We start from the raw sequence: 20368 nt of genomic DNA on the forward strand, positions 1-20368 counted from the left end.
AGAACTATTTCTGAATCTTCTACTTATACCAGATTCAGTGGCGTAGGGAAGGAGGGGCCCAGAGGGGCCGCCCCCCCAAAGAGGTCCGACAATGTACTTTGATACTTTGATGTTTGTATTTTTTTAAATATATTTTTGTTTATATATATTTTTGTTTGTATTTCTCTAAATGTACCTATAACAGCATTCCTCCCCCCCCCCACCTTCAACACACATCCTGGCTACGCTATTGACCAGATTATATAGCGACAGTCAATAAATTTCACACTATTTTAGAAGTATTTCAAGCCAAATCTTTTATTAGTAGTACGCTATTTTTTAAGTTTCTTAGTGATCGTTACTTTCTTTTTTTTAACAGATTCTATGCATAATATTTTTATCTTTTGTTTTCTTTTTTCTTCCTTTCTAATGGATGCGTTGATATTTTGGTGGCCTTTCAGTTGTGATATTTTTACCATTAGTTTTAATCGATTTTTAAGATACTTATTTGATCTTCAGTTTGTATTATTTTCATTACTAGATGCTACACGCATGTACCGTGTTGATAGAGGGAAAGGCAGAAGGAAAACCAGGAAGAGAAAGACCAAGGACAGAATACCTAGATGCAGTTACGAAGAAGAGGCCTTTTCAAAGTACAAAACAGCACTCCCAAGGGAGAGAAAAGTTTTAAAGTTTCCATGTTGCCCATCAACTTATAGTTGAGGTGAATAAGACACACATGTTTCTAGATAACTGATGCATGCTGTATGTTACGCTTTTCAGTGTGTTTTTTTCTTTTCCTTTTTATATACAGGGTAGCCCAAAAATAGATATACACCTCTGCATTGATCAAATGTAACACTCTAGTTTATGGGTTTATTTGCATCCGCTGTTCCGGGCTTAGGTATAAGTAAAAAGATATAAAGAACAAGTAATAAAGAAGCTAGGTCTATCTGTTTCATAACAATAAGAAATGATATGGAATACAGTGAGCACATAAGTACGGAACTGTATACCTACTTTTGGGCTACCTTGTATTTGTATTTGTTTTTGTTTTTGTTTTTGTATGATATTATTATTGCATGTTTATTATGTGTGTCTATATTCTTCTATTCATCCTTTGTTGTATTTATTCTTGGTGCATATTCGACTATCCAAGCTGTTTGCTGTCAGATAAATTCTTTCAAATTATTATGTAAAAATGAAAGTCTTTATGTTTTAGACTTAACAACTCTTGAACCACGCGACCGACCGACCTTGATTAAATTTTCAACATAAATTAGGTTCGGGCTTGGAATGGATTTTATCATTTCACTTTGACGGTGCAGCTTACGGGAGGGATATATATATATATATATATATATATATATATATATATATATATATATATATATATATATATAAATGATCGAAAATGACTGATATTAATGTCGAACCCATAGTTTTCTGGGTTGCTGAGATGAACAGTGACACTTCCGATGTCGTTTAAAACCAAATTCTGCCCACAATAGTAATATTTGGACATCGTCTATCAGAGGGCGCTTCAGCAATAGTAAAAAGTGACTGATTAACGGAATACATTACTATTTTTCTTATTTTAACCTAGCGAAGTGAATAATTAACGCTAGTTATTAGATCTATAAATACTATCTTCACAATCATGTTCACAAGACGAATTAAGTATAGAAGAAATATAGTAATTCTCAGGAAAATTTTACAATACAAGAAATCATATAATATTGATCTTATTTCTTACGCTTTAAGTCCACCGTAGAGTAAGTTTAATTTCCTTCCCATGTGTTCCTTAGTTCGCTCCCAGTTTTGCAGGTCATTGTAAGTGAGCACAAACTTGACCGGAGCAGAATAGTTGTCTCCATTGGTAAAAACATAGATTGTGGTAATACAGCTTCTTCTTTGTTCAGTCACAGCCTTATACCTCGCAGCTGTTCTCACTCGAGAATGGATAACGGGTTCCACCTAGAAGGAAAAATATGCTTGTAAGTAGAAATATACAGTTGTAAAGTATTCCCGTCGTTATGAAGTCCAAATAGAAAGGTTGTTGCTCTCATTGCTATGAGAAGACACATGGCAAATGACCGAGTTAATCATTGTCAAATCATCATGATGTCAAGTTTGTAACGTTGAGCTTGCCTAGTAACTATTAATACTCCTTATTCGATCCATAATGTTATTTCATACAATAACAATTACATTACATTGCGTAATCCTAAAAATCATAGAAATTATTTCTAGAAAAATACGATAGACGGGAAAGGCAGGCAAAATGATAATATTTGGCAACTTCGGAATCTTGATAACTATATAAGTAGATCGTTTTTTTCTCTCGAAGTTGTAGGAGTGAAAAGACGAATGTGGTTAACAATTTTAATTTTAAAGCAAGTTATACGAAAAAAGAAAGTAATTGGGAAAATAATATTCTTACTGTCTCCTTTTTTATTTTTTGGATAAAAAGATCCAATATATTTCAATCAAATTTTCTTGTACGCCTTATATCTGGGGAACTACATATAGTGTAGAAAAATCTAAATTATCACTTAACTCAATATGATGTGCTCATTCCGTGAAAAGAAAGAAGAAAGGCGAAAGCTTGATTTAGGGTCTGTTCAAAAATTTTGTGATCCCTGATCCAAAACTAATTGTTGGCCAAGATCGCAATCTTTTGATCCATTTCTTTTATCATTCCTAAAATTCTTGATAAAAAGTGCGAAAAGTTGTTAGAAATTCGTTGAATATCACACAGCGAGGAGAATGGAACTACAATATGAAAAACAATAAAGAATATCAGAACAATTTATGAAATTGAGAAGATAATCTATTTGGGTTTAGAAAAGGAAATGATTTACGGAGCGACATTGGTTTACTTATGATAACTGTTTAAAGTTATATAGAAATGAAAAGGAGGTACAGTATATAAAAGAAGAACTTCCGTATTACTTTAGAAAATAATTGTTTGACAACACGAACTGGGATAGTTTGATGGTTGTGCAAAGGAGAGTTGAGATGGAATGTAAGAATCGTAAACTTAACAAAATTTATACATCAAGCAATGGATAGAAGTTAAAAATAAGACGAGAAACACTGAAAAAGCTTAATTAAAGAAGAATTCGACATTTCACTAATCTTATGCACTATTTATTAATATTAAGAAAATATACTGAAGAAGGATCCCCAAAGGGAAGATGGCATTTTGGTAGGAGGTAGAAAGTTTAAATGTAACAGCTTTGCAGATGCTACAGTCCTATTCCTTATAGAGAAATGTAAAATCTGACATACACCAATGAATAATGTAGGATGAAAACAAATGTTAGTGTTGAGGAAGTTTAGAAGAATTACATAGGTCAAGTTGTTCTTGCAAGAGTTGGAAGAATAGTCTGCTGTTTATTATAGAAATCTGAATTTTTGAATATGTAGAAGCAAATTTTGATGTTTGTCATATTGGTATATTTGATTGTATATTTAAGTTTGTGCTTTGTACACAGTGGAATATTAATTGGTATTCAGATGTCAGGTCCAATAAGCTGTATTAATTAGTAGATTCAAAACGGTAGTAGTCTTGAAGATGAATACCTTCTTGCCACAGGGAGTGTACTTTGTGTATGGATAAGCTAACTTAAGAGGCTTCATCCCGGCGAAATTAAAATACCGCTAATTTTACAGTAATTATGTGATATCTTCAAATAGCCGGTATGTGATAACGGTAAATCATGCAAAATAATATTATCTAGCGCGCTCTTGTTCCACATTTGAATTATCTTTTATCTATTCGAAGATATCACATAATTACTGTAAAATTAGCGGTATTTTAATTTCGCCGGGACGAGGCCTCTTAATGTATTTGGTTACTGATGTAGAAACTTTACAGTATGTCGGCGAAATTTCTGCCTAAAATATAATTAATAGAATATAGTTCAAGGAACTATATGGACAAATTTTGCTTGAAAAGAAGAACGATTAAATATGGTATCCCTAATAGTTAAGAAATGCAGTAAATTTAATAGGGGATAATAGGAGAGCAATAGAAAGAAATGCAGAAATCTTATTAAACGCTTGCAGGGACATGGGTTTAGAAGTAAATTCAGAGAAAACTAAATGCATGGAAGTTCGTCGGGATCGTAATACGGCAAATTATGAATGCGTTAAAATATCAAATAATACTTTTGATAAAGTTAATACTTTCAAATATCTAGATTCAATATTAACAGACGAAAACCATTTTCACGAAGAAATTAAATGTCAACTAAAAGCAAGCATTTCGTGTTATTATTCTGTTCAAAATCTCTTGTTGTTCGCAAATTCTGTCCAGGAATTTGAAGCTTGAAATATATAAAACGATAATTAAGCCTGCTGTTCTGTATGGTTGCGAAACATGGTCGCTTACCCTGAGACAAGGACGTAAACGGAAAATATTTGAGAAGAAGATCCTAAGATAAATATTCGGACCCAAGAAGAATTTGAATAGAGAATAGCAGAAACTTCATAATGAGGAACTGCATAATTTATACCGTTTACTTAACATTGTTAAGGTAATCAAGTCTAGGAGGCACTGGTGGGCAGGTTACATAGCCAGAATGGAAGAAAGTAGGAACGCTTTCAAAGTCTTAACTGGAAGACCAATCGGAAAACGACCATTAGGAAGACCTAGGAGCAGATTGGAGGATAATATTAAGATGGATCTCGCAGAAATAGGAATACAAAGTAGAAACTGGATCCAGTTGCTAAGGACAAAAGTCAGTGGAGAGCTTTTGTGAACGCGGCATTGAACCCCCGGATTCCATAGGTCATAGAGTTAGTTAGTTAGTTTTTTAGTTAGTTAATAGTTAAGAAGAGGAAAGCAATTGTGAACGAAGCAAAGTGAATTATATTAAACAGAAATCAAGTGGGAGGGAGTACAAGAAATTGTTCGATTTGTGTATATATTACTGTTAATATAGTGTAGACCTAAAATATGAGCGAGAACTAAAACCAAAAGCAGGAATAGACAAAGGAGCCCTTGGAAAGAAAGAAATTTAATTTTAAATAACCAAACACATATAATGTTCCGTATCATATATTATACTGTAAGGAGTAAAAACGTGAACTTTAGAAAAGAACTAAAGAAAACGACTGGAAGTCTTCGAAATGTAGGTATGGAGAAGAATTGATTTAGGATTTAGAATTTAGATTTCTGTGTTTTCGGCATCTAAGGCCATTTAGTCCATCACGATTTGAGGGATGACCTCCCTCGGCGAGCACACAATCCGGCGAAAGAGATGGAAGAAAGGATTGGGGAAGGAAGGAAGCGGCCTGGGATCTATAAGTTAGGTACCACCCCGGCAGTTGCCTGGTGTGAATGAGGAAAACCTCACTCAGGTTGGCTGGTCTGTGAAGTATGTTTCATCTTTCTGACCGAATGTCTCCACCGAGAATCGAATCAGGGACCGTTCACACGAAAGACGAGAGCATTAGCGATTACGCTACGCGTGGCTACAAAAATATCTTTTTAGAAATGTGATAGAATATATAGAGCGGCTTGAGTAAACATAATGATATGTTACATTTTCTAACTTTCGAATAAATTGCAAGATAAGGTTAACTATTCCTAATCAATTCAATGCAATGACACAGAGGCATACCAAACAAGCTTCCCCTACCCTGCAGGTACATTTCTAAAATTAAATCACCTACATACTCTTCTGTAGTTCGACCAAAACCCATTCCACCAAAAAAAAATCATCTTAAGTGGCTCTTATCATTATGTTCGCCCGAGACGCTCATATTTATAGTAATAGATTGAACAGAAGAGAAAGAAGACTGAAATTGACTGACGATGTTAACAAAGGAAATTTAATATGAATATACAGTATACTGTGTATTTATTATGTTTTGACCATGTCACGTCAGAGAGTTCATTGATATGACATTTTAACTATCTGCGTGTACACAGAAAGCTACAAAATGTTCTTATTCTAAAGAGAACCACATGAGAAAAGTTAGGCAGATCCAAACTTAACAATAAAACGTAATGTTGTCGTGTATGTGTGTGTGACAAAGCAGATAAACTTTAACGAACAGTGCTTGGTGCAATATATGAGTCATGTGCTTTAATAAATAATAAACACCAGTACAGCCAAAATTAAACCGAACTTTAGCCGCTACGCTCTTCAACGATTGGTCTGAGACTATGCAGAAGGATTATATGTTGTGGTATGACGTATGTAGCAGACAGTTTGCTCCTGTAACTATCAAGGTTACGTTGTAGGTTATCCGGTGCTGATCACGCAGTCCATCAGGTGATTAAGGTGTTTCAGGAGCAACGAATGAACTCAAATTTTATATTAATGTAGTTAAGACATTTACGGAGACCGTTACTGTGTTACGTCAAGCGTAGGGAAGGAAACAATGCCACGGATGCAAATGACACAAGCGGCTACGTGTTCACCGAAGATAATTCACATCCAAAACGACCTCACAAAGCACAACATTCCTGTCCTTCCACAGCCTCCGAACTCTCTGGATCTGACACCATCTAATTATTATTTATTTCCGAAGAATCATTTCCCAAAGAACGAAGACTCGTTTCAGCAAACAAAGTCTGGACATATGCGATGTACGCTCGTCAGGAAGTGACCAAAGATGGCTCCCACTGTAGTTTCGACGAGTGGATGGTATGCTCAAGGTCGTTACTTGGAACTTGGCGTTCTGAAAAAGGGTATATTGTATGTGCAACAAAGATTAGTGTGAAAGTTCGTTTTTTTTTTTTTTTTTTTTTGACTGTACTAGTATTTTGAGGTGTTACAAATCTAAAGTGCTATAGAAGAAGCTGCTAGCTCCCTCCAGAAAGCATTAAAGGATGTCCCTCAGTATAATTAGTGGAAGAGGATCATTGATTGAATAGTACAAAATTTTGTACCATGACTTGTTCATATATTTACCTAGGTAGTTTCAGTTTACACTTTGTACCCAATTTTAACTATTTTACTTGCTACATTAGAAGTATTGTATTAAAAGTATTAAATTATACTAAAAGTATTGATTAAAAAAATATTGTATTGTATTAAAAACATTGAAAAGCAATGGTGGAGGTCGTCGAAGTAAAACAACACCGCGTGAGGTTTATTGTCTTATCTTAAATATCCGACGAATGTTAATGAGCACAGCAAGTACACTACCTCGAGATCTTGAAGCTGCCTCTCTATTACGTCAAACTGTACCGGTGTTTTTACGAATCACATTGTATGGACTCCAAACTGTCAAGTATATTCCCCTCACACACACACAGTAGTACATATATAGTGGTGTATATCCCAGAGTGGATAGACTCCAGAACAGTGGAGTACTGTACTCATCAGTGACGAGTCACGATTCAGTTTCGAGAGTTATTCTCACTGTCTGTCTGTTTGGAGGGCTCCAGAAACACGTTACCCCCACCAAAATGTTGAAAAGAGCAGGTATGGAGGCCTTGGTGTCATGGGATAAGGTAACATCATGTTAGGGGTTTGTATACAACTTCATGTGTTCCTGCAGCGGACAGAAAAAGCTGAAATCTAGGGGAAAGCCATCCTTGAACAATATGTCCGACATTTTTATGGTACATACTGTCCTGAATTTCGTTTTATGTTATTTATTTATGTGAAATATGTTTCAGATATAGCACTAGGCCATTTTACACTGAAACATTTTAACATTTATGTAACATAACAATAGAATAACAATTTGAGCTCAAGATGGTATACAGCACAATGGCAACATTACAAAGATACCTTGGTTATAGAGGATCTGAAAGCATACTCATTAGATAACACGTCTACATTTCTGGTAACTGATTATACGTACTAACAATTCGGTTTAGAAGAGACCTTTGGACAATATTTGCCCTCTCAGCTCGAGTGTACAAGAGATCACTAGACCGTGTTGTTCTAGCGGGTACAAGAAAATTGATCTGACTTAATAATCTGACTGACTTAAATTGTTCGCATGATATATGGCCATTTACAATTTTATGCAAAAATATTAGGTCAGAAATTTTGTTTCTAACTAGGGCAGGTTTGATATTAAGGGACTTTAAAACGTCATTTTTTGGAAATATTCGGAGGTGAGGTACTCGGTAGGATATAATGGCTAAAAAAATTAATTACAAATTTAATATTTTTTAGATGAGTAGGGCAGGCCATAGACCAGATAGGAGAACAGTACTCAATAGTGGGAGCAACACATGACTTATAGAACAAGCTTAAGGAATTAGAATGTTTTGTGTCAGTAAAGCGATAAAGGAATCCCAGTTTTCTCATTGCAGTACAAGATATTGCGCTTATGTAAGCTTTCTGTCAATGATAACACCAAGATCTCTGAAAGAGGTGACAGGATTTATGTTCTTATGATCAATTTTGTAGATATGTGTTATAGGTTGTTTTTATTTAGAGAAATCGTAAGAGAAGAACATTTTTCGATGTTTAAACTAAGTTTCCAAGAGAAGAATTGAAGCATCATGCTGAAGAGCAAGAGCATCATACTCTGACTTAACTTGTCTGTAGAGTTTGCAATCATCAGCAAATAGAAGAATATTGGTAGAGCTGTTTGTGAACAAAGAAGGCAGATCGTCCATGTACAATAGAAATAGAAGTGGGCCCAGAACATTGTCTTGAGGAACTCCAGAAGTTACGAGAATGAAGTCAGAAAAATAATCTGAAACTGAAATTCGTTGTGTCCTATTACTGAACTAGGTTTCTAGAAGACTAAGTAATTTACCATGTATATTGAATCTAGAACTGAGTTAGTATATAAGAAGATGATGTGGAAGAGAATCGAAAGCCTTAAACAGGTCCAAATACAAAATGTCGAGTTGAAAATTTTCTGAGATGCCGTCCACAGCATCGGACAGAAGAACTGATAAATTAGTAAGATAAGAATTTCCTGGCAAAAAGCCGTGCTGTGAGGAGTTTATAAATGGAACAACAAATTGGAAGAGCCTGTTTATGGTTGATAATGCACGTTTATATAGGGCACAGTCGGTGAAGGATTACTTGCAGCATAAAGACATCACGTGTCCCGAGTGGTCAGCGCGATCACTGGACCTCAAACTCATTGAGCATGCATGGGATGCCCTCTGACGACGCATTGCAGATGTAACACCTCAACTACAGTCAATTACTGAACTGCGCAGGATGCTTGTGCGAGAGTGGAATGTTTTGCTGTAGGAACTGCTTGATGGGCTAATCCGTAGTATGAATTTATGCTATACGTTCTACATAGCTATTCGCGGTAACTACGCCCCATATTGAACAATTGTATCAACAAAAACGGACAATAAAAATGACCCACATGACGCAAGTGTATTCAATCAGATTTTTCATGGTTTATGTGTCATTGCAAGCGTTTGTTTTATCTGCGGTATCAGTTCCACGCATCTGAGCGAGTAGAAACATTTCTGTATCAATTGTTCATGATTTTCATTATTATTTGGACATTCCCTTAAGTGTTGGACATGAATGTATTTATCTCATTTCATTAATCACATAAAACACCGAATATGTTTCACTGCATCCCTTTTCTAGTGACCATGGTCGAAATTATTCAACTCGGCATCACTCAAGGAAAGGATGGGTATTCTTACAATATACTCATTAAAGAGCTGTCTGCGACTTTTGGAAACTTATGAATATGAAAAATACAATGTTTTAAATCCACGACTATTAGGATTTTTTTGTTTGCTTTCATACATCTAAAGTTTAATTTTGTACACTAGCAGTAAAAGTAGACACCTCACTCCCTACATTTGCTCTTACGAATAGCTTCGGAACAAATAGACGAATTCATGTAGTTTTATTTTGCCTTAGAGCAGCATTTCCCAAACTGTGGCCAGCGATTGCAAATGGTCCTCGAGGAAGCAATGTGAAGGGCGTATGCATGCCATTCTGAATCCAAAGAAGACAGAAAAAAATCAAGTGAATTGTGTATTAGCTTACATGCTACAGCTGAGAATCTTAAATAGGTGTAGATTATATAAATAATAGATCGTACAATTTAATGAGATTATACGTATAAATTCTAATATCTTGTATAGAAGTATCGTTATGAAATATTCTTATTAACTTTCAACTATTGGCAAAAATAATGTGAATTTTCTTTTATTAATTTATATATTAAAATGCTAGGTTGTCTCCAAAGAAAAGTTTGTTAGTCTCCAATATTTTCGACAATGAGATCTCGAAAACCACAAGTGATAGAAACATGCTGTTTTCGCTGGTCGATTACAAATTTTGTGTAGATTGTCAGTTTGTGACCGTCAGCCCGGCCACAAAACTACGTTTTGGACGAACAGTGTATTTCTTTTAACTTTTGTCCATGCAACGAAATTATTATTTTACTCATAGAAAAGAAAAGCTATTTCTCTTTTGGTGAGAACTTCAACTCTTTCTTTGTCTGTAGGTGTTCTTTGGCCGCTCTGATCGCTTCTCACGGTGGAACAAAGAACTTGTTATTTTTCAATGCAACGCTTATTGTCTGGACAGAGTGCTTCGTCGCAGCAAACTTATTTTTTCTTTCTCTAAAAATAGTTTCCAACTTATAGTCTTCGTTACCATGACTGTTCCGCATATACTTTTTTCATAACAACATTTATTAAGATTGGGAATATTTTTGGACACGAAGTTGATATTGTGTGTGAGCGATATTGTGTTTGTCGTGTTCTCACGCACTCATATTACGTCGTCCTTCCTACCATGAGAACAGTGTTCATGTCTTGCAGGAGTCGTAGGTGAAATGACTCACACGCACAATTACCATCGTTCGCGCCTTTCCACTAAACTGTTTTACATATAACAGTAGTGTATAAAAATCCTATAACCATGGGAAGAATCTATTAGTTTAGACTGCCACACTTTTTTCAACTATTATTTCCAAGCTTCACTCTCACGGGACCAAATCAAATGTTGCCAGTGTTCTCTATTATAACATCGACCTATTGGCATTGTGTATAAATACAGAAAACTTTACCATTTCTTTATTATTTTACATAATGCATTGTCAACCCTAAGTCTAGCGAACGGGTTGTTCCCAAGCGTAAGTAGAAGTGAGAGTTAGCAAAAGTTCGTCGTAGAGAGAGTCAGTGCAAGACATCGTAGGAAGTCATAGTAGGAAGAACATTGTGTCGCTACACTAATATATAGGGTGTGAAGCTAAAAAAGTGAATGAATACCTTCTGGGCATGTAACATCCTTTTGGAGTCAAGAAACTTCATCAATTGTATTTCCCCATTCCCCTTGTCATTATCACGCAGTAAAAGTCTTATCTCAGTGCAAATAGTAAGTTTATAGTGCAAGTGATATCTAGACCAGGGCTATGTTTCTAGCGTTCGTATATAGTGTGTGCATATCTACATTTATCATCCAGGATTAAGTGTTTTATTCTTCATTTCGTTCATTCGATTGCCTCAGTGCAATTTCTTCTGTTTGAGCATTTAGCTCTGTAAAGTGAGAATTTTGTGTGTTGTTAATATATATATTTCTTATTCCACTCCGTATCCCCATATATGCGTGTTTAATAAATAAGGATTCATCTAGGAAATATTATCGTCTTCATTCATGTGTGTGTGTAAATCTCTGCGAGCAGACGGCTTGCCAGTTACGTATATGTATGCGTGTGAATACGCAAAAGTAAGTATAATACAACCTGAGTCTCAAAAGCACCAACGTGGCTCATGTCAAATCACTTGTTATATTTCAATATTATCAATCTGCGCCCAAACAGAGTATGAGTCTGGACCAGAATTGTTATCAGCTGTTTTCTTAGGGAGTTCTTCGGGAGCCAGCACCCAAGGAAAACGGTAGGTAGCAAGTTCTAACTGAATATTTAAAAACGTGGCCGATATTTTCTATTACATTTTTAGGAGTATACCCGAAGTATTGTTTTTTTTTTTTAAAAAAAAAGTAAAGCATCTTATCCTATACATTTCACTTATACACTCCAACACAACATAGTTGTATATAGGGGTTGTATATGTCTCAGGCGTTTGTTTCATGGCTAAATGATTATGAAAAACGAAGGATAATCATTTCTCTAGGCTAAGATGAATCTTTATTGTTTGGAGTGTTTTGCCCAATGAACACCATATATCACTGACATTATAATTAAGTGTGTATGTAATGTATTTGCTTATTACATAGTGCATGCAAGAAAAAAGAAAACACTGATCATACATGAATTAGAAACTACAACCGGAAGTAGGCTCAATCTTGCAAACGATGGGAGATATTGAAAAAGATAATCGAAAAAATATTCCCTTTATGGTACCTTTTGCGATTTTTATCAAGACGTCTTTCCCTTGTGTCTGTAAAGAGATGACAAGAAGATTCATACTCATATGTAAATGATGCGCCGTGTAGAGAGCGCAGGTTCAGCTAGTACAAATATAAAAATATAAAATTAAGAGAGTGTTAATTATTACTATTTTAAAAATGTATCTCTACTAGAATATGTTCAAAACATTTTAAACAAATATATATTTTCTTTCGAAGGGGACAAGAGTAAAATGGATCGTAGAACATTAGTCATAAAAGTGGTCCCTATTAAAAAGAAGTTTAAGAAACGTTGCCCTCACAATGTTGCTTAATGCTTATAGTTCAACGAAAACCATACTTAACTTGTTCTACTTGTGTGATTTCTGGCAAGGAAAAATGCACAGTTAAGAAGCCTCTACTTTTGCTGACACTATACATCACCAGTGGGTTTTATTACTTGTTTTGAAAATTTACCACAAAATAAAAAATCCGGGAAATTTATTCATAGTATTTTCCATATAAATTATCTTGCAATATTTCGATAATATGTGTAAGCTCAGATAAGAAAAGCTCATTCTCAGTAAAATATCAAAATATGTGAATATAAATAAATAAATAAATAAAATTCAAGTGCTGAATATACGAGGACTGTACGATATTTTGTGCTGTAAAAACGATGTTTGCGCATGCGCAACCATTTCACGATTAAGAGTGTGTGAAGCGTTGTGCGTCTTGCTAAAAATAAAGAAAATATTTTTAAAAATATTCCAACAGTGAATTTTATGTTTACTTACTTTATTTTGGTCCTCTAAATAAACAAGATGTCTCCTATGCTGCTAGAAATAAAACAAAGTTATTCGGGAATAAGAGTTGACCATAATGGTAAGTAAATCACGTGCCTGTTGGTAGTAACTAGAAAGAACTTGTATTATACATTACTCTTAAAAAAAGTTATATAGGTATATACAGTAAGATAAGAAAATGTAGGAACTCAGACATATGATTAATTTATGAAGAGCTAGAGAACTCCAAAGGTTTCCACTTGAAAATGATCCAACGAAAACCTGTTTTTCCCTTCCTGGTTTTAGTTTCTTCCTGGATATTTTCCTTATGTAGATTTTTTATTATTTCTATAATTGAATCATTCAATTTACATTACAAAACATGGTATTAGTGAAGAGTACCACGTATTCGTATTCATTTGACCAAATAATCGCTAATCTTAGTTTGTCTGTTTTTCATGCAAATCCACACTTGGCTTGGCATACTTCTAGGAACTGTCGGCAAGAAACTGCAGGTAATCTAGAATTTTTCCCGGGTACCATCGGTAGGTACTTCAGTCCCAAGTAGACGACACTAATAGTCGGTAATCATTGTCTTTGAGATTTCATTATCCTTCAAATAACTTTTACGCTTTTAAAGTTATCAGGGGAATTTGTTGAAGTTAACAAAAACTAAAAATTACTCACAAATAGAGTTAAGATTCTAGGATTTATGAATAGTTATGACAGCTAAAACCTTGAACTTAATATCAATTCCAGGATCGACGCGTCGATTTGTGGTGCTAATGATGTAGACCTGTGAACATTTCGCTCAACATAAATAAATTATTTTGCGACGAATTTGATTTTTTAGTATCAATGATAGTGATATTTCCCTACAAAGGTTTCGAGACATTAATAATATAGTATAAATTCGTAAAAATGACACAAAATTATGGTTCATCACCTCTAAAATATTTTGAATTCTCAAGAATGAATTAGAAATAGAAAACTTGTTATTTTTACCGAAGCGCCCAACTGTCTCCTCTTTTGATACGGTGTCTATGGCGACCGTCTCACTTGCCCCATCGACGAAACGGCACTAATCAGTTAAAAGCAGCTCAGTGAAATCATAATTTCGTACTATTCTTATCCACATTAAGCTACGCTTCATTAGAATATAGATCTAAGTCATAAGTTCGATACGAAGTCATTGTTTAGAAATTAAACCATATATGATGAAAGCACCCACTAAGCACTCCAATATGTCTCGTATTGGATGTGTTTGATTGATTGATTGCTGGGTCTTTAATAAGGACGTCAGCAGCGAGATATGCCACGTTTGTAAACGATATGATACTTTCTACTAATAAAACACTAAGCAATCCTAAAAGGCACACCTGCAGAAAAAAGTTAACCTATATTAATCATATTAAACCTGTAAAAATAATTTGCCAAACAATAAGGTAAAATTTTCATTCTTCATTAAAAGAGAAAGAAAAAGCTAATTCATTGGTATCGTTTGTTTGACACCTATTCATCAAAAATGCTTCTCTTGATTGCTTTAACGATTACAGCTCCCTTTGGAGTACTTGCGCATCGTAAATAGGCCCGAGTGGTGCCCACCACTTGACAACACTGAAGCACATTTAAAAATAGTGATAAACCGTTTGGTCTACCTAATAACAAAATATTCTCAGCGTTTTAACAGAGTTAAAATAATTTCAAGTAGCCAAAATGGCAGTATATACACTAATGTGATCTGTATACGTCAAATTTTAATTCACAGATAGATAACAGCCCAATATATAACTTACATATTAAAAATAGAAATCACACATAATTTTATTTAGTAATGTAGCTAGTAGATATAGTTGATAAGAAAATGTTTATAGCAGGATATAAACTTACAAGCTAAGAAAATATTTATAGCAGGATATAAATTTATACAAGCTAAGAAAATATTTACAACGTAAAAGATCTCTTAACCCCATTTGTTTATGAATGTATTTATTTTACCTCTTGTTTGATTATCGTGATACAGCATACATAATCTTTCCTTTAGAAATATAACAAACACTTCATAACTTTTGCATTCACTTGATTTTAATCTAAAAAGAAGGAAACACATTTTACCCACTTTGAACCCTAATAATAAATATTCTAACGATGTCAAAACGGAGTTACCTGCGTTGTTGCTTTTTTATTCATAAGATCATAAAAATAAAATGATTTCAATGCTTATATCGTAAGCTCATACATCAGTCAGATATTCATTCTTATGTAACTCGTAATAGTCATAATAAATTATTTTTATTTTTATTTTTGTTGACTTTTCCCTTTATAACAAGGGCTAAGAACAACCCTGGCCGAATCTTACCCACTTTAAGAAAGACATTTAAATTTGAATATATTTTATATTCTGAAGAAGACATTTGTAGTAATACAAATAAACTATTTTTATCGCCTCAGCCCATAAAAGAAATTAAAAATGTGAGAAGTGGTTGAAATATTTTAGTCGCAAAATAATTTAAACTAGATATGAAAGATTATTTAGCAATAGAAATTAGTGTTAAAGTAGATTAATTGTATTATTTATAGATAGATTAATTTATAGTTATGCAGTATAATGTTTTCCATACATATCTATATAATCTAGACGTGCGTTAATACTTATTAATTTCGATTGTCATGGTATAAAGAATATTTATCTTCAAGTTATTTTTCATACTGCATGAAAGTTATTTGTGTCTGTGATAAAATACCAATAACCAATGTTTGATTTTTCAGTACACTAAATTCATTAATCCCCGTATTCAAAGTTCGCACAGTGATAGAACATACTGTACAACTGTAAAGCAAGCAAGCTATTTGTACACCGAAAAAAATATAAGAAATATAATTTCAAGAATAATATATATAATTAAGATTTTGTATTATCATACTCTGATTTGATTTCCAATCAATTAACTAGTATCTACGTGGAAATATTTACTAGGAATTCGTGAACGAAACCTGAGAACAGAGAAAATATAATAGTTCATTTAAAAGTAAAGCTACTGGTGGTTGACGATTGTCCACAAAGTGCATCATCATTGGTTCAATATCTGTTCAATAATTTCAAATTATAATACATGTAGTTTACTCAGTAACTACCAGCCATTATACCTTTCTTCGCATAACTTTGTTTCATTAAACTTATCGTGAGTGTTTGATCTACTGTAAAGAAAAAAATATCAGAAAGAGAAATATGGCTTATTTCTCTTAAAGCTGTCAAAACGGAGGAAAAATGTATTCCAGACATCAACTGCGTGAAACAAACTTTATGTAAAGCATTGCAGTAGCACGCCATTTCCGGTCCAAATTTAAGAAAAAATTCAAAAGTGGAAAACTCTCTCTCTTTCCCTTCCCGGAAGAAATGCATTGACTAGAGCACGTGCTTTAGTAAATGAGCGATCGACTGCTTATTTTATGGGTATTACCGATACCACAGAGATTCATTGCAATTGGAAATAAACATATCGTTATTTAAAGCAACACAGTTTGTCTTGCGTGTTCTCCATGACAAAATTGGTTAGTCTGTTTATTTACGTATGTTCTATATTTTATTGTAAACGCAGGACATAAATATAAAATCAAAATTTAAGATTTAGACAAATTGAGTGCACTTGTGAAAACGTGAGGATTAAAAAAATGTACGGTAAAAATGACTGTGTTAATTAAACACAATGGCTCACTATTGCCCTAATTGTGTTAAATTTTGACACATGCTTGCTGCTAGTTCAACTCCATCATATTTTGGAGTAAACTGTTCAAATAGTTGTGGTTAAATCCAGAGGTAAAAGTAAGGGGGAACGTGGGGAGGCGCCGTTACCTCACTTCCAAAAAATATATATGGCGTCCCCCCACTTCCTAAAAAATTACAATGGACAAAGGTAGGGCACAAGGGCTGGCGTAACGTCATATGTCCCCCTACTTTTTCAGATCCACTTTTACCCCTGGTTAAATCAACTACCTATCACGTATGGAGCACGCTTAAGCAACACATCATTGGTGTTGTTGTATGTACAGTTGTCAAACAAGAACGTTTCCAGAAACATCTTCTCTCTTATTAAACGGATATGACTGCCATAAGAGATAGTACTGCAAAATGGCATAAATTATTTATAAGTAATTACGAGAAACTAAATACAGTCAGCGAGAAGAGGATACCGAGAACAAGAGTAAGAACATCGGAACCAGATAGCAACATTTCTCCTAACGTGCGTTTTATCAGAAAATTCATACTTTCACAAAACTACGGCCAAATATTACATACAAAAATGTACGTTGTTTGCTACTTAGAGTAAATGGCATATATTTAATGTAAAGCTTTATTCACAACAAAAATTAGAATATAATATAAATTCTCTATGTCAGTTATATATTGCTCAGTGGTAACTTTTGCTAAGTCATTATTTTTTACAAATGATAGATTTCACAGATCACTGGTCAATAATATGGTTATTAATGTTAGTACCTCAATGGCTTGGTTCACAATACAAGCTGAGGTGTTACTATAAACACAGGGTACACATTGAAAACTGACCATGGCGCTGTTCTTATTTCCACATTCCATCGTTCATTCACTTTAGTTCTTTAACACCGTCGCGGTATAGTTTTCACACCCATTCCGTGTCAAACCAGTAACTCGATGCCTGTGTTAACCGCAACACCGGACCCTTGGTATTTAAATACACATCAGTTCTGTATCAAACTAGTAACTCCAGGCCAGTGTTAACCACAACACCAGATCCTTGGTAATGAAATATACACTTGCTCTGTGTCAAACCAGTAATTCCGGGCCAGTGTTAACCACAACACCGGACCCTTGATATCGAAATACACACTTGTTTTGTGTCAAACCAGTTACTCCAGGCCTGTGTTAACCGCAACACCGTATCTTTGGTATTGAAATACACACCTGCTCTGTGCTAAAACAGTAACTCCAGGCCAGTGTTAACCACAACAGCAGATCCTTGGTATTGAAATACACATCTGCTCTGTGTCAAACCAGTACTCCAGGCCTGTGTTAACCGCAACACCAGATCCTTGGTATTGAAATACACACCTGCTCTGTGTCAAAACAGTAACTCCAGGCCAGTATTAACGGCAACACCGGACCCAGTAGTCATAGTGGGACCACTGACCTGTACTAAACTCAAGTTATATTAACACTATAATTGTTTGCTTGCTGTGTAGTACGTGCATCATTGTTACGAGTATGTGTGACACTGTTAGAAGTATTGTTTCATTGTAAGGATATATGTCATATTAAAAATATCTATGTCACTACAAGAAGAAAAGTCACAATAGATATACTTTGCTTCTCAGCACTGTATTTTACATAGTACATACATAACGAAACAATCTGTTGAAACAGGATTTAAATAATAGCATTGGCAACAAACAACCTATTTCCAGCGCTATTAAAATCAGTTTTTCATTATTTTTCTCGAAAACTACGAATCAGAATTCAGTCTCATGCATCTCGTTTTGTTAATCTATCCTTTAGTGTATATTTTATCTCTGCACAAAATTATAATTAAATAAAAATTAAAGTAACATTATATATATATATATATATATATATATATATATATATATATATATATATATATATATATTAGGGATGGCCAATTCCGGAATTTTTACTTTCCGGAATCCGGAAAGTAAAATCGGAAAATTCCGGAATTCGGAAAAATTCCGGATTTCGGAAAAATTCCGGATTTCGGAAAAAATCCGGAATTCAGAAAAAATCCGGAATTCGGAAAAATTCCGGAATTCGGAAAAATTCCGGATTTCGGAAAAAATCCGGAATTCAGAAAAATTCCGGAATTCGGAAAAATTCCGGAATTCGGAAAAATTCCGGATTTCGGAAAAAATCCGGAATTCAGAAAAAAATCCGGAATTCGGAAAAATTCCGGAATTCGGAAAAATTCCGGAATTCAGAAAAATCCGGAATTCGGAAAAATTCCGGAATTCGGAAAAAATCCGGAATTCGGAAAAAATCCGGAATTCAGAAAAAATCCGGAATTCGGAAAAATTCCGGAATTCGGAAAAATTCCGGAATTCGGAAAAATTATTTTTTCTTTTTGTAATCCTAAGAATTTTGTTCAAATGCAAACGAACAAATTTCCTTTTTGTAATCCTAAGAATGTATGATGCAAGTTAAGCTGAAACTTACATCCTAAAGTATGCACTACTCAATCGTTAATGAGATGTAGTCCAAAAGTACGATGTACTCCTAATATTTAATTTTTGTTTTACTGTAATATTGTCCAGAGGTAAGACATATATCACACTGAGATAAACAACTTGACATAATGAAGATGTTATCATACGTAGTTTTCCAGAAAATCGTGAGAAACGATTTTTTATGAAGTTAAAATAAGCGTCGCTTGTTGCCAGTGTGATGCAATTGATAACTTTTATGCTGGAATAGTCTTATTATTATTATTATTATTATTATTATTATTATTATTATTATTATTATTATTATTATTATTATTATTATATTTATTATTATTATTATTATTATTATTATTATATTTATTATTATTATTATTATTATTATTATTATTATTATTATTATTATTATTATTATTATTATTATTATTATTATTATTATTATTAATCGTTTATGTACTGTAAAAGAAAAATATGAACCTTTAAGTAGTAGATTTTATCTGTTGTTTTTTGATATCTTCTAACAGTAATAACAAATTGCTTGTAAATACGCAATGATTATCAAGGACAATGGCATATTAATGTAAGGACTACTCTGCAGATTAGCAATAAACAATAAACAATAACAGATAAACAATAGTCCCCCCCAAAAAAAGTAACTAACTTGGGCACGTCAGAATGTTCGCGAGAATATAGGGACGCATTGAGACTAGCAAAAAACGTGGTGTTATTATTACTCAAAGGGCCGCACGATGGAGGCATTAACGTTAATGTTAATGGCACCAATGAGCACTTACTTGCTCTAACGGTTAACCTCATTTTTGAGATGATTCTTAGAAGTGGGCGTGTTGGCATGCAGTTGGAGTAGGAGTACTAACGATTTGCGTCACTATCGAACACTAACGTAGCACTAGCGACGTTTAAAGTCGAAATTGGAGTCTGACATAAGTGGCTTGTCAACTTCACGGACATTATATTTTCCTTGAATGCGAGAATTTTGCGCCCGGGAAATTTGCGCCCTACCACAAAAATAGGAAAAAATGCGCTCGCAATATATTTGCACTGGGATGTTTGCGCCCTACCCCAAAAAGAGGGGAAAATGCGCCGGCTATATATTTGCACTGG

At 34.1% G+C, this 20368-nt stretch overlaps 1 protein-coding gene across 3 annotated transcripts in view; it reads right to left on the reverse strand.

Annotated features, from left to right (window-relative positions):
* The window catches only part of LOC145693594 (doublecortin domain-containing protein 2-like), a 230325-nt gene that overhangs the window by 76451 nt on the left and 133506 nt on the right, over nt 1-20368 (reverse strand). For all 3 annotated transcript variants that reach the window (XM_081769719.1, XM_081769721.1, XM_081769720.1), the window contains exon 3: nt 1736-1956. In XM_081769719.1, the coding sequence (XP_081625845.1) occupies nt 1736-1956 (221 nt within the window). The remainder of the gene's footprint in view (nt 1-1735; nt 1957-20368) is intronic.

The sequence above is a fragment of the Thermobia domestica genome, chromosome 8 (assembly GCF_964235325.1).
Source record: "Thermobia domestica chromosome 8, izTheDome1.hap1.1, whole genome shotgun sequence".
NCBI lineage: Eukaryota > Metazoa > Arthropoda > Insecta > Zygentoma > Lepismatidae > Thermobia > Thermobia domestica.